Here is a 15,298-nt window from a genome sequence, read left to right as displayed (position 1 = left end):
GTGCATGCATTGCATGTATGTTCCCTATGTGTGTTGAATATGTTTGATATGCAAGTTGAATATGTTTTATTTGAGTTCTGAATGTGGTTCCAATGCATCTCAATGCACATTCTTTGTGTTGACATTTTGAATGTATTTGGTATGTTTGGTTTCAGAATGAGCCATAAATCAGAAACAATCAAACCATGAAGCTGGTCGAATGACTTATGAGACATTTAGTCATTTTGTTAATGAATGACTTTACTATGGTAATAAGGACAGAGTCATTATTTACTGGACTGTAGAATGTATAAGTAGAGGCTAGAAGGATGAGTGAAGAGAGGGACAGCGCGTGAGAGAGCTAGAGAGAGAGAAAGAGGGAGAGAGAGAGAGAGAGAGAGAGAGAGAGAGAGAGAGAGAGAGAGAGAGAGAGAAAGAAAGAGAGAGAGCATTACACAAACAACGCCTTCAAAGCGTCCAGGCTTCAATTAATCAATTAAGGAATGAAAGAACAAATTACCATATCCCCCCCACCCCCCCACCCCCGACCCCATCCATCCGTGTGTCTGTGAGAAGGAGGGAGGGGGAGTCAGAGGACTCTCCCAGGAAGAACATACATTGAAATTAACAAATGGATTAGTAGAGATATCTTTGATAAATGAATTATGTTTTCTTAGAGGCATAATAAACAGTCAGCGAGGTTGACAGGGTTACAAATTATGTAAAGGGGTTTAAGACGCAATGGGCAGGGGCTGACCTGGGGGGGGAATTTATCATATCCAGATATTTATCATATCGAGACAGATAACCATTCTCCTCTAAAACCATCTCTCCCTAACCACAGGGAAGGGGGAACTTTGTAAACAACCGCTATGCAAATTAAGCTGCCAAAGTATCCTGTCTATATGCATATGTGTGTGGGTGGCACACACTCACGCACGTCAATACATGCCTTCACAAACGCACACACACACGCACGCACGCACTCACGCACGCACGCATGCACACACACACACACACACACACACGCACAAGCACCTGCTTAGAGGAAGCATTTTCATATTTACGCTAAATCATTCAAGGAAGAAAGGTCCATGCAAACACCGAAACACACAGAAAAACACTGAAACCCGCATACACACAGGCTTTGATTGTGTTTTCTTTGCACGGGGCTTCCTCTGGAACATTGCTTCTATTGACCGAGTCCAATGCGCTCCACAGCCTAGCACCACCCGGTCACCTGGAGCTTCTTACCTGCTTCTGGAAGTCCCCTCACATTGTAATGAAAGCCACAACCATTACCCTGTCAGCACTTCAGGGCGGATCTGAAGAGGCCACGTATCTCTCTCTCTCTCGGTATGTGTGTCACTCAAGGAAAATAGCAAGAAACACAGCATCAGCTAAGATAGTCACCAAGGTACAGAGACAGACCTGTAGCTTTGAATTGGTGGAAGAGGGCAGGAAGATACATTATACCAAGAATGAGAAGAGAAGGAATTACTGAAAGCTAGAGCCTGAATCCTACGGGTTGTATGTTGAAGGAGCCGAACCCTTTACCCTAAACATTAACCAGAGACCCTGACTCTTACTACAGCTAACTGCTCCTAACTTAAGGAAACCAGATTTCTGAGACAAAATCCGGGGACATTTTCGGTTCAGCGGTGTAAAAACCTCCAAACATGTAGTGTTTTTGTCATAGAAAAACTAAAACGGGTACACTGCCCTTACCATTCACAAAGCAGGGGGGCGAGGTGGCTGACGGGCTAACAGAGTTGTTGACGGAGGGGGACAACCATACCAATTTTTCTTTTTTTCATGTGATGTCTCGTCTCGTCTCGTCACCCTATCCTAACTGGTCTACTTTTAATATGCTAAACTACAGCTGTTTAAGGAGACACACACACACACACACACACACACACACACACACACACATACACACACACACACACACACACACACACACACACACACACACACACACACTTTGAAACATATATAAAAAAAGCAACAAACCACTTCACTTAAAATGTAAAGGAACACAGTGGGACAAGGCTGACTGATCTCAGTGTGTGTGGGGTCCTTCAGGCCTGACACAGTTAGGATCAGTTGTGTCCTTTCCCACCACATTGTTGTTCCCACCTGGAGAACACTGTTCTGTACCTGACAACAAGCTGGTGTGCATGTGCTGTGCGTGTGTGTGTGTGCGTGTGTGTGTGTCTGTGTATGTGTTGTCAGTACCCTGTAGCTTGGCAGTGAAGCGAGATATAGACACAGGATAGGGAGGCACGGGCAGAGAAGGAGGGTGAGGGGTGGGAGGAGGGTAGAGGGACAGAGAGAGACTAGACGCCGTGTTGGGTTGGATGAGTACGTGGAACCTCCACCAGCAGAGAGAGAGAGAGAAAGAGAGAGAGAGAGAGTATTTACTCCCTCTAAAGGTTCTCCCCCCTATGCCGGGGTCTTTCAGGGACTTTCCTGTCAGGTATTCAAAGGGGTCTCTTCAAGTCTGTTTTGAGTGCGTGTTTCCTGTGAGGCTTTGGCTAACAAATTCGCAAGACTTTAACGTGATGCTGAGTTTATGCTATAGATGTTACACATTGATGATAAACAAGAAATTTCATAAATTGAACTGTATATTTATTATCTCAATATGGATTTGGGAAATAAATATATGTCAAAATCTTAAATAGGAAATAAACACCAACTGGTCTGTTTTTAAAACCTGAGAAACCACTGCTGGTCAAAGACAGGCACTGATGACTGCACCTGTCATTTAAAGCATAATGTATGGACACTAGCATGTAATAACCCAAAGTTGTCACACACACACACACACACACACACACACACAAACAATTTATAAATATGCAGACACACGTTACAACTGCCTCTCAAAACGTGAAGGCCTTTGGTGTGTGTAAACCTCCTCTCTTGTGTTAATGTGTGAAATGATGTTCACTCTAAAGTCACCCATCACCAGTTGCATCAGTAACAGCACACTACAGAAGCGACGCTCCGGCCCTCAGTGGAGGTCTGTGTGTCTCTTATCTCATCACGTGTCGAGTTCTGTGGAAGTGGAGGCCACAGACAGCGATAGGTAGAGAGAAAGGGATGTAGGGCGGCCATTCAGGGAACTTGACGCTACTTCTCTGAACTCGTACTGCGTTTCCTGCCCATGTCAACACATTAGGAACAGATACAGAGCACTGTGTGTTCATGCAGCATTAGCTAAGCCACCCAGTCCAACACAGAGGTGTCTGCACACAGCCCCTATAAACATCAACGCCAAACTAATACAAATGTTGGCCTGAGTTGACCAACGCAGATATGACAACACTTTTCCAGAAGCTTAAAGGGACTGTGTGAAGGATTTGACAAGCTTGCTTTCAATTGCCAATAGATGATCAGGTTGTATTTTTACTTTAAAAAACCCTGATCTTCCCGGACTCTATCTGTTGTGTAGAACCGCCTGTGGGCTGACTGCTTTAATGCTTTTGACTGGGACGAAGGAAGAAAGGGCAATCTAAGCGCAGTCCGAATGCCCCAAAGGAGAGCTAGCTTTAGCTAGCTTGTCTTTAGCTGGTAAGAAGTGTACCCATTACACACATTGAGAACAGTGTTAGAGCTTCGCTGAAGTTCTCGCAGGCTGCAGTTCACTTGTGGCCAAAGGGGTCAGTCATGAAGAGGAATTTGTAATTCTTACATAGTGTACCTTAAAGTGGAACTGAGTCCTGTTTATGCTGAGGCACTCTCACTTTGATTACCCATATTAAGGATGGTTTTCATTTCCATGTCTACCGTCTGTGCGGTTCAGGGGGAAAACATCAGGAGGAAAACGCTGCACCATTGCGATCAACAAGCAGTTTGAAGTCTTTAAAAATGTACCTTTTTCAGTTTGCTTTGTTGTGTTTTAGGAGAGCATAGTTGTGAGTTTCATGCCTAGATCAGGTGTCTTTCATCATCTTACAAAGTGCATTACTTTTAGTTGGCCTTGTACACCACTATGTCTTTGCAAAATTGATACTTCTACTCTGGTCTGATGCTGAAGTTGTATTTGGGAAAGATCATTTATCGCCACCTGCTATCTTCTGTCTCTTATCTACAGCCCAAAACAGCATCCAACTTCACTTTCATTCTTCTCTCTCTCTCACTGTCTTATTTACTCTTTCTCTCTCTCTCTCATTCTCTCTCTCTCTCTCTCTCTCTCTCTCTCTCTCTCTCTCTCTCTCTCTCTCTCTCTCTCTCTCTCTCTCTCTATCTCACTCCCACACTCTCTCTGTCTCTGTCTCTCTCTCTATGTCTGAGTTTAATTTGCATAATCATTACAATAAAACACATTGTGGAGGTCAAAAGCCACACTGTCAAACTAAATCAAAATGTGAAAGGATAATTGTAATCAATATATTTAGCAAAATAAAGAAGAAACCAAGCATGCAAAATAGGTCGTAAAGAAGTAATTTAAAAGTCTCTCCCTCCCTCTCCCTCCCCTCCTCCCCTCCTCATCCCCCCCCCCCCCCCCCCTCCCAGCAGGAAGCCCTATGTGGAGAGTCCCAGGGTGCTGAAGAGCAAGCGGTTGGTTCAGAGGAGGAGGAACACGTGCCCCAGCCCACAGGACATCACCCGGGCACTGCAGACCGCCCAGACCACCCCCCCCTCCGGCTCCACCCCCTCCATCCTCACCCCGGGCCCCAACGCAGCCAGCCTGGACGACCTCATCCAGAGATGCCTCACCTCCTTCGGTCAGGGACCACACATGTGTGTGTGTGTGTGTGTGTGTGTGTGTGTGTGTGTGTGTGTGTGTGTGTGTGTGTGTGTGTGTGTGTGTGTGTGTGTGAGAGAGAGAGAGAGAAAGAGCAAAATATGCTTTATGTAAATGTCTGAAGAATTAGAAGATAGAGTGTAGAAGTGTGGGAGAGGAGAGGGTGGAGAAAGAGAGCAAGAGAGAGACAGAGATAGAGAGAGGGAGAAAACCTTGGAAGTGGGAGAGGTAAAGGGAGGGAGGGAGGGAGGGAGGGAGGGAGGCAGGGAGGGAGGGAGGGGGAGAGCTATTCGGGTAAGACAAAGGCAGGCATACAATCACCCCCTGTTCTGAGATTGCAACGAACTTCCAGCTTTCCCATGCTCTCTCTCTGTCTCCCATGCTCTCTCTTCCTTTCTCTCTCTCTGTCTCTCTCTCCCCCATGCTCTATCTCTCTCTCCCATGCACGCTGACTCTCACATGCTCTCTCTTTCTCTCTCTCTCTCTCTCTCTCTCTTCATCTCTTTCCATCTCTCCCATGCTCTCCTTCTCTGGCACTCTCTCTCATGCTCTCTCTCTATCTATTTATCACTCTTCCTCTATGTCTCCCAGGCTCTATCCATCCATCCATCCATCCTCCCTCTCTCTCTCTCTCCCTCTCATTCTCTTCCTCTCTGTCATTCTTTCTATCTTCATCACATTTCTGAACACCTAAATTAGCATATCCACTAATGAGACCCGTCATGCTGAACCGGTGTGCTTAACATCGAGTGCTGTGATTCGTTAATCACAGTTAATCCCTCCGTCCCGACCTTTGACCTGGAACACTGTGTGAATTTATTTCTCTCTCTTTCTCTCTCTCAAAGTAAAAGGATACTACTACAGTAATATTACAGAAAAACGTTTGCATTGTAATCATTTCTCTCCCCTCGACCAACCTCTCTCTCCAGATGTGGAGGGTAAGCTCGCCAGCCCCCGCTCCTCCCAGCTGGTCAGGATGACCCTGATGATGCACAGCTGGGTGGTCCCCTCGCGAGTCTTCGCCCAGAAGCTCCTCACCCTATATCCTCTTTCTCATGAGTCTAGCCTCCCCCTCTAGCCCTCCCCTACCCCGTCAGGGACCTCACCTCCATGATATGGTGTTAAAACTATTTAAAAAGGGGATGCAGGCCTACTGATTTGACGTCACGGGGGGAGCCGGATTCTGGCATGGAGGGGAAGCCTCAGCGCCGGCGGTACCACTGACCCCCTCCACCGGGCTCAGGTCCCTGTAATCTGGTAACACCGGGGAACAACAGGCTCAGCTTTGTTGGCCTCTGTTCTGTGTGTGTGTGTGTGTGTGTGTGTGTGTGTGTGTGTGTGTGTGTGTGTGTGTATGCTTTGCTCACGTTACAAATCAAGGCTGGGCTTCTGGATGGAGGTTGTGTGTTGAGGTCCTTGACTCTGAGCCTCACCTACAAGGACTGTCCGGCTGAGAGGAGGGGAGCGAGACGCCCGCAGATCTGCCACCTCATCAGGTGAGTGTCGGGGGAGTGGAGGGGAGAGGGGAGGGTGGGGGGGTGGGGGTCTGTCCCATAGGAGGGTCGGTCACAACGCCTGGCTGGTTATGACAGGTGTTGAAGTGTAACTGAGTTCCTTCCATCTTCCCTCATTTATTATTTTTCATTTATACCACTTTCCCTCTCTCCACATGTTTCCCACTCACTCTCTCTCCCCCTCTCTTCTTCCTCCTTTCCTTATTGATTTGCCCTCCCTCTCACTCCTCTCCCTCAATATCTTTTTCTTTCTCTTTTCTGCTCTCTCGCTCTCTCCCCCTCTGTCCCCATCTCAATCTCTCGTCCCTGGTTACCCCGGGATAGGCAGTGGATCAGCCAGTTCCCTGTGGTTTTCGAGGCAGACCCCCAGCTTGAGGAGACCATGGGGGACCTGTGGGCCCTGGTCCGGGCCGACGGCGACGAGACCCACTCCCAGCTCACCGACCCCTCCTGCCTGTAAGACCCCTGCTACCCAACCTCCTTCCTGTCCCTCAGGAACCCACCTCGTTGCTAGGCGATCTCACCTCAAAAAGGAACACCCGGAACAGAGTGCTTCAAATGTGCGGAAAGTGGAGAGGGACTTCTGAGTGTGCTCCTGAGGAATTGATGTCTTTACATAGGTTGACTGGCCATAGGCGAGGGAAAGGGAGGGACCTCCGAGGGAGGGATGTCCGTCTCCGATATCGCTTTGTCAGATTACTCGTCAGAAAACTGCACATTTCGTCTTTCGTTTTGTCGTTGTTCATATTCTTTTTTTACTCGTGTTGCTCCGGGGAATGTTAAATGACGTACACAGCTCACATTAAGTCGGATCAGATTGGATTTTGTGTTTAGATACTGGGAAGGACCGGAGCTGACAGGATATATTTAACAATACATACGTCATAGTTACACAACCATCGGATTAACACTTTGGACGGGATGACCACGTCCAATCAAATGGCTGCCTCGGGATAACTGAGGCCCTTTTATTGCAGACATTGTTTGAGGAGGGTCTGATTCCTTAGACCCAGAGGCCCGGCTGCAAGATGTATTTCACGGTGTTTCCGTCTTGTTTCTTTTCCTATGTTGGTTTCCCTCAACGAAGAAGCTCTCATATCAACATCTCACTGGCCCCCTCTCCGTCCGTGAAGAAGAGGAAGGTGTCGCTGCTCTTCGACCACATGGAGCCAGACGAGATGGCCAAACACCTCAGCCACTTAGAGTTTGAGAACTTCTGTAATGTTTCGGTGAGTTTAATAAAAGCTTGTTTGTACTTACTGATTTTGAATAGATTGAGAGTTGTGTGAGCATTAAAATGGAAGTTCAGGTTCTTCTAAAGAATGAACGTGAACGTGAACGTGTTCTATACGTTTTGAGCTCAGGAGACATGGCTGCGTCACTTTTGCCATGGCAATATTGATGAATGAAGGGTGAATGGATGGATAGATGAATGAGTAGGTAGACATGTTGGAAGATCATGGATAGATAGATGAGTGGATGGGTTCCAGGATGGAAGATTAATAAATGGCTTGGAAATTAGGCTTGGTCTTTGATTGGTTTTTGCCATGTGTTTGTCCTCCCCTGATTGGCCAGTTCCTGGACTACCGAAGCTATGTAGTGCAAGGCACGGTGAGGGACAACCCGGCGCTGGAGCGCTCCGTCATGATGTGTAACGGGGTCTCCCAGTGGGTGCAGCTGATGATCCTCAGCCGACACACAGCTCATCAGAGAGCCCAAGTCTTCACCAAGTTCATCCATGTGGCCCAGGTAGGCCCACACACACATCTACACTCTAGGGTGTGTGATCCCCCAGGTAGACCTCCACCTCAAACTACCCTCCCTCCACCTCCACCTACCCTCCCTCCACCTCCAACTACCCTCCCTCCACCTCCACCTACCCTCCCTCCACCTCCACCTACCCTCCCTCCACCTCCAACTACCCTCCCTACAACCTCCACTTACCCTCTTGGGTGTGTGACCACCCAGGTAAACCTACACTTCCAACTACGCTCTTGCGTGGTTGAATTCACAGGTAGGCCTCCACCTCCAACCTTCCTCTTGGTGTGTGACCACCAAGGTATAGGCCTACACCTTCACCTACTTTTGGGGGGTGTGACCACCAAGGTAGGCTGACACCTCCGCCTACCCTCTCGGTCCGGGGGAGGTTTTACAGCAAAGTTCACAGCACACACTAAACATCATTTGAATGTGACGTATCTTGTGTTAGGATAAACAGTATAGCTATTCTGGTCCGCGAGCAGAATCGCAATGTTGAGAGCGTCGTCTCGATGGGGGGGGGAGGGGGGGGGGTTGTGTTTTACATGCTTGCTCATGTACAGTAGAATAAACCTCTGGCACCCTGGTTCTCCTCATAGCACCTGCGGGCGCTGCAGAACTTCAACACCCTGATGGCCGTGACGGGAGGTCTGTGTCACAGCTCCATCTCCCGTCTCAAAGACACCAGCAACCTACTCCCCCCGGACGTCACCAAGGTACTGTTATGGATCGACTGTTCCTCCTGAAAGGACCCCAAACAGGGTCACAAGATGATCTCCGCACCTCTCTAACTCTCTCCCACTCTCCCTCACTCTCCCATACTTCTCTCGCCATAACATCTGTAATTCTGTTTTAGTAACCATGACTACTGTCTACAAATTTAATTTAGTAATCGATAACTCGGAATAACACGCATGGATGTGTCAACCAGCCTGCCTATCGCCCCACCCACCTATCTGGATGAAAGAAAGACTGAACGAATGACTGGCTGAATGAATGGCTGAATGAATGGCAGCATGAATGACTGAATGAATGGCAGCATGAATGACTGAATGAATGGCTGAATGGACGGTGGATGGACGGATGTCGATGGCTATCAAAATGCGTGGTTATAGGGCAAGGCTACCTCCTCACCCTTCCCTCCTCCCCCTCTTACCCCCTTACTTCCTCTCTCCCCCTTGCGCAGGCCCTGAGCGAGATGACGGAGCTGCTGTCGTCGCGCAGCAACTACAGTAACTACCGGCGTGTGTACGGCGAGTGCTCCGGGTTCAAGGTGCCCATCCTGGGCGTGCACCTGAAGGACCTGATCTCCCTGAACGAGGCGCTGCCTGACTACGTGCAGGGGGACAAGATCAACCTGAGCAAGCTGCAGCACCTCTACAGCAACATCAACGAGCTGCTGGCCGTCCACCGCTGCTCACCCCCCTTCGAGGCCAACAAGGACCTCCTGCACCTGCTCACGGTAGGTAGAGGTAGTGGAGAGGGGTTGGGCGGAGAGACGGGTGGAAGGAAGGAGTTTTCAATGTCTGCAGTAGACATCCCTTGAGCAAGATGCCCTAACTGCGGGCTCATCACAAAAAAAAAAATAAAAAAAATAAAAAAAATAACTTCTTTAACTTAACTGTGGTCATCCTCCCGACAAGACATCACAAGCTGTCCTTTTGTTTATTTTTATTTTTTATTTTTCCTTTATTTAACCAGGTCCCATTGAGATATTGAAATCTCTTTTACAAGGGAGCCCTGTACTAGTTTCATTCTACATTCAAAACATGTACACACAGATTCACAGGGACTGTACATGATCCAAGTGCGAAAGTTGCACCAAAATTGAAATGAGGCAAGGTAGAATATCACTGTCTCAGCTGAGAACAGAGCAGGAAGCGGAAAGGGGGTCATGTGAGCTCCACAGTGGATGGATCCCCACAAGGTGTTCCTCCATCCTGGTTCTCTGTTCTGATCTGATTGTGTGGCTCCCCGTCCACCAGCTCTCCCTGGACCTCTACTGCACAGAGGACGAGATCTACGAGCTGTCCTACACCAAGGAGCCCAGGAACCCCAAGATACAGGTCGGTCGTACAGAGCTGTCCCCGTCCCCTTCACCCCGCTAGCCCACACCCTAACCTCCACCCTCCAGCCCCATCACACCACAACCTCACCCCCTACTCCAAGGAAACCCGTAGATAGCGGTTGTACGATGTCACCTCCGCCCATACCCCCTAGCACTACACCCAGAAACCTCTATATACGGTTCAGTAGGACGTATCACAGTCCTCCGTCACCTCCTCCCTCCACTTACGTCCTCACGCCCCGTGGGTGTAACCCCGGGTTGCGAACACCAAAGCGCTGAGTCGGGGAGTTTCAGAAAGAAGCTTCAAAGGGGAAACCACATGACAGCCCTGTGTGTTGGGGAGGACAGGGCTGTGGTGGGAGGGGGGGCGTGTAGAGGTGTGTGTTCGGTTGTTGTCAACATGTGTCTCTCTCTCTCTCTCTCTCTCTCTCTCTCTCTCTCTCTCTCTCTCTCTCTCTCTCTCTCTCTCCCTCAGCCAGTGGCGTCGGTCAAGCCCCCGGTGGTCGCAGAGTGGGGGTCAGGGGTCACACCCCGACTTGATCCAGACACAATCTCTAAACACGTCAAGCAGATGGTGGATGTAAGAACACCATTATTCTATAAGATATTCATAATATTACAATATTAATAATGATGATTAATGATAATAGTATAATATCAGTTCCGAGGCCAAGACAGTATTAATATTGATAGTATAGTATAAGGTCCACTACTATACATTATGACGCTAATTGATAATATTATATTATTAGATACTTCCTAGCCGACTACAGTATTAAAAATATGCTAATGATAATAGTATAATATTAGTTCCAAGCTAACTACAGTATTAACAGTGATGCTAAATGGTAATAGTATAATATTATTTAAAGGAAGACTTTAGTGGTCTGATGTGGATGAAGACCGGGTGAAGGAGCACTAGAGCCTATACTAATGGGGCTTGGGGATACCTAATAAAAAGGTTAGGAAACAGCGTTCTGTAACAGTCCGCTCTGGTCTGGCGCCCCCTGCAGTCAATAATGAAGAACTACGACCATAACCTTGATGGATATATCTCTCTGGAGGACTTTGAGAAGATCTCCGCCAACTTTCCGTTCTCCTTCTGCACTCATGAGACGGACAGGTAGTTTCCCATAGACAACACATTTGTTATTACTCATCTCCTACGTTGCTTAAATGCTAATGTCATATGATTAAACTTTTATTCAAATATTTTTGCGAGAGGTTGCGAAACGATTATTGAAAATCTAACACTAGTAGCTATATATTATATCGGGAGTAGTCGAGTATACGGCAGAAATTGGACAAATGTGTGTCTGTTGACAGGCAGGGTCAGATCAGTCGAGAGGAGATCACGTCCTACTTCATGCGGGGGATGTCGGTCTGCGCTAAACTGGGCTTCAACTTCAACGACGTGCACAACTTCCAGGAGACCACCTACAAGCAGACCACCTTCTGCAAGGCCTGCGGCGGCTATGTGAGTGGGGATCGCCTTCTGCACCTGTGTCCTCCTTGTGTAGCCTACCGCTGTATGACATGTGAATGTAAAGTTTTCGTCCATATTATTTATTATTTACCTTATATTACTTAATTACTCATAATGCATCGTCAAATAAGTGTACACCTGACTTTTTTCGTATTCATCCAGTACATCCAGTGAGACCCAACACCTGTCGTGTTATGGGACTACTAATACATGTCATGCTGATAGATTTACAGTGAATTAGCGTCCGAATGACCCCTATCATTCCCCCCTCACTATATAGGCATTAGGGAATGAGGGAGCAAGTGAAGCCCACAGACTCTTTTTATAACAACTCAAATTCAGATTGTTTGCTTTGATAGTTCTCAGCCTCATTTGTAAGTCACTGTGGGTAAAGCGTCTGCTAAATGACTAGATGTAAATATCTGGACAGAGTGCTAGAGCGGCTCACTTTTCTAACTCCTTAAAGGGCCCATATAAGAACCACCAGGTGTGAGTGTGATTAGTCACTACAAGCCGTTTCAAAAGCTGCCCTGCTCTGTGCCTTCACTTCACTGACATCCCAAGCGGGAGTGTCCACCTATGCATGATGGATAGATAAGCATACCAGTGAATACAGTCAACTGGGTCGGCTGGTAAACCGATATATCTATCTATCATCTAGGTCGACACTCCCACTTGTAATGTCACCAAGTCACAGGGGAGGGCATTTTTGTAAACGGGTTGTAATGGCAGCCTGGTGATAAAAATCGTTCTTAATTTCTTCTCCTCTTTTTGCTCCACAGCTATTGGGAGTGAAACAGGGCTACCACTGTAAAGGTGAGATAAGAAAACGTCTTGTTTTTCAATTCAATGCATTTATATGGAAATATTCAAGGACATATAATTCAGATCGAAATAAACAGAAATCTGTCAATATGATTCAGATTAAGATAAACTCACTGATTCAGATAAAATGATGGAAGTGTTTCTATCTAAATTACTATAATCCTGTTTGTATGTGTTTAGACTGTGAATGGATTCAGGTGAACAAAATCCTGTTTCTATGTTTTCAGACTGTGGTATGAACTGTCACAAGCACTGCCGACCGCTGGTGGGGATGGAGTGTCTGAGGAAACACAAGATGGCCCCCAGCTCCTGTCTCTGCACCCCTGATGCCAAGAACAAGGGGAACAGCTGCAGTACGTCTTTGTTTTATACACAGACACAAGCGCCAAGACATTAATACACACACACAGAGACATGCGGAGACAGACACAGATAAGTATGCTGACACATGGGAGCACACACACGCACGCACCCACACACAATGATAGAGAAGAGGTATGATATTGTTATTCTATGCTTTGTTATGCAATGTTAACGGAGCAGTGTGTACAATTTAGTGGCATCTAGCAGAACGGACTTGGTAGAAGTATTTTTAAGTACTGTATAATTCATTAAAGCTATAGAATATTATATTTTGACAGTGACAAAAGAAAAACACAAATTTGGTTCAAAAGGGGTAAGTGTGAGGATAACATTTTCACAACCCTCATCACAGTAGCTTGAACTACTTTGCACAGCCAATAGAAAACAACTACTTTGTATAAAGGTTTTTGTTGGAAGTAGCAGACTACAGATCCAATAGCTGCCATGGGGGACATCTTTTTGTGCCGGTTTGAGATTATAACTCGTTATCTCATCATAACCAACTTTTTGTTATTTACATTTAAGTGGATTTTGGTGGCAGGGAACACTAAGTCAAACGCAATGTTACACTGTGATGACTGCATCATAACAATCTGAGTATGGGGTTGGCAGGTTCAGAGGAGGTAGCCTTTGTCTTCCCCCCCACCGGCGACACGGAGCCTATGAGGAAGAGCAGCGATCCCATGATGATGAGCAGCGAACCCATGAGGAAAAGCAGCGACCCCCTGATGATGATCAGCGAACACATGAGGAAGAGCAGCGAACACATGAGGAAGAGCAGCGACCCCCTGATGATGAGCAGCGAACCCATGCGGAAGAGCAGCGACCCCATGAGGAAGGGCAGAGACCCCATGACGAAAAGTAGTAGCCCCATGAGGAAGAGCAGCGGCACCATGAGGAAAAGCAGCGACCCCATGATGAAGAGTAGCAGCAGCATGAAGTGCAGCGACCCCACGGCCCTCTCCAACCGTTCCACGCAGACAGAGCCAGGCATGTGGACGCCTGAGAGAGGGAACAAGAGAATAGAGAGGAACCACGCCCAGGAGAAGGTAGGAGAAGCTCTCTGCCTGCGGTGAGAGCAGGTGGTGTGCTTTGCCATCTGTAGAGTATGAGTGACCTGTCACCTAGCACATACTGTTCCAACTATCACAATAAGAGAGTAGAAAAGAAAATCACCATAGATGGTTGAGAGCGCTAACCCTAACCGGTTTACTCAAATTCTATGACTGACTTATTTTCAACCAATTCTACAAACTGATTGAGAATGATCCAACACAGAAATACATAAGGAGACATTCTGCCTAGTGATGGATTTTAAGTTTAGAAATGTGTGATGTTTCCAATTTCAATTAATACCAGAAGGGGAATCTTGGTGCCTCAGCAGAATGTTAAAGACAGTAGTAGAAATTAATGAAGAAATGACAATGAACTCTGAACGACGAGTCAGATTAAAACCCATAAATGCCATGTTAAGAGAACATGATTGTGCTAGCAGCTGAGGGATGAAAATACAATATAAATGTGGTTAAGTGGGATACAAATTAGTGTTATGGATTGATTCTGAATCAAATCTTGATTTAAATGTGCAAGGTTTTAAAACTTAAAATAAACTGCCATTGACTCAAATTGCCCTTTATAAGATTAACGCATGTTATTGTATGAGTTACCGGTTACTGGTATTTACTAGGTTATGTCAATCAAACATTCTGCCTACAGCCCCCCCACCCCTAGCTGTGATTGGAGCTAGCGAACAATTCCCCTAAAGAAAAAAAAAAAGCATCTACCAAAGGCATTTCAATTACAATAGTGGAATTAGACAACGTCCAACCGGGTGTGCTGTTCTGTCAACAACGTACTAATGTTTAATAGTTTCTAAACTTCAGATCTTGTGTCCAGTTGCAGAGCAACAGCCTGCCCCCTCGCACCCGAGGCTGCTCCGTGCCGGTGAGCTTCCTCCAGGAGAAGATGGAGGAGCTCCACTTGTACAAGGAGAGGAACAGAGAGCCAGACTGAAGCCCAAGCACCTCACCTTGGTCTCTCTCTACAGCGCACACTGGGGACGCCATTACGGCTCCGAAGCCACTCGCTGTCTCACTCACAGCTGGACTCCATTCAGTTGAAACTACCGCTGTACATAACCATTTCACCTCAATAACTTTGATTATTTTGTTAAACATGGTAAAAAAAAAAAAAAAAAAGCTAAAATCTTGTTTTAATGACGAGATGTTGTGGTGCTACACGCCCTGCTCCGAAGACCTCAGTATTCTTCCAGGACAACCGACACATGGTTTGAGATGGAGGAAAACGACACCAGCAAAACATTCATTCATCCTCCATTGGCCTAGATGGCCGGCCTGTTTCCATAGACTGCATCAGCATCCTGTTTTTTCCTGTTTGTTGAGGCCCTGTAAGTGCCTTGATTGGTAGTTGACTGCACAATACCAACCACTCAGCTGAGACTGTGATATTGTACCTAACCACATTTCAATTTTGGAGTGACTTTTGCATTTTGATGTACAATCCCTGTGAATCTGTGTGTAAATGTG

The 15,298-nt window shown here is 46.8% G+C and overlaps 1 protein-coding gene across 1 annotated transcript in view; it reads left to right on the top strand.

Annotated features, from left to right (window-relative positions):
• Positions 1–15,257, top strand: part of rasgrp4 (RAS guanyl releasing protein 4) — a 17,106-nt gene extending 1,849 nt beyond the window's left edge. The window contains exons 3-18 of the mRNA XM_084466714.1: positions 4,507–4,718; positions 5,668–5,786; positions 6,179–6,234; positions 6,577–6,708; positions 7,340–7,481; positions 7,828–8,001; positions 8,610–8,726; positions 9,197–9,472; positions 9,996–10,076; positions 10,554–10,658; positions 11,092–11,201; positions 11,405–11,555; positions 12,347–12,380; positions 12,617–12,742; positions 13,365–13,801; positions 14,649–15,257. Of these exons, the coding sequence (XP_084322840.1) occupies positions 4,507–4,718; positions 5,668–5,786; positions 6,179–6,234; positions 6,577–6,708; positions 7,340–7,481; positions 7,828–8,001; positions 8,610–8,726; positions 9,197–9,472; positions 9,996–10,076; positions 10,554–10,658; positions 11,092–11,201; positions 11,405–11,555; positions 12,347–12,380; positions 12,617–12,742; positions 13,365–13,801; positions 14,649–14,765 (2,389 nt within the window). The 3' untranslated portion in view covers positions 14,766–15,257. The remainder of the gene's footprint in view (positions 1–4,506; positions 4,719–5,667; positions 5,787–6,178; positions 6,235–6,576; positions 6,709–7,339; positions 7,482–7,827; positions 8,002–8,609; positions 8,727–9,196; positions 9,473–9,995; positions 10,077–10,553; positions 10,659–11,091; positions 11,202–11,404; positions 11,556–12,346; positions 12,381–12,616; positions 12,743–13,364; positions 13,802–14,648) is intronic.
• The last annotated feature ends 41 nt before the right edge of the window (positions 15,258–15,298 follow it).

This window comes from Micromesistius poutassou, assembly GCF_964030765.1.
Source record: "Micromesistius poutassou genome assembly, chromosome: 4".
Classification (NCBI taxonomy): domain Eukaryota; kingdom Metazoa; phylum Chordata; class Actinopteri; order Gadiformes; family Gadidae; genus Micromesistius; species Micromesistius poutassou.
The sequence above is the reverse complement of the archived record's forward strand: the minus strand, read 5'-3'. Positions and strand labels throughout refer to the sequence as shown.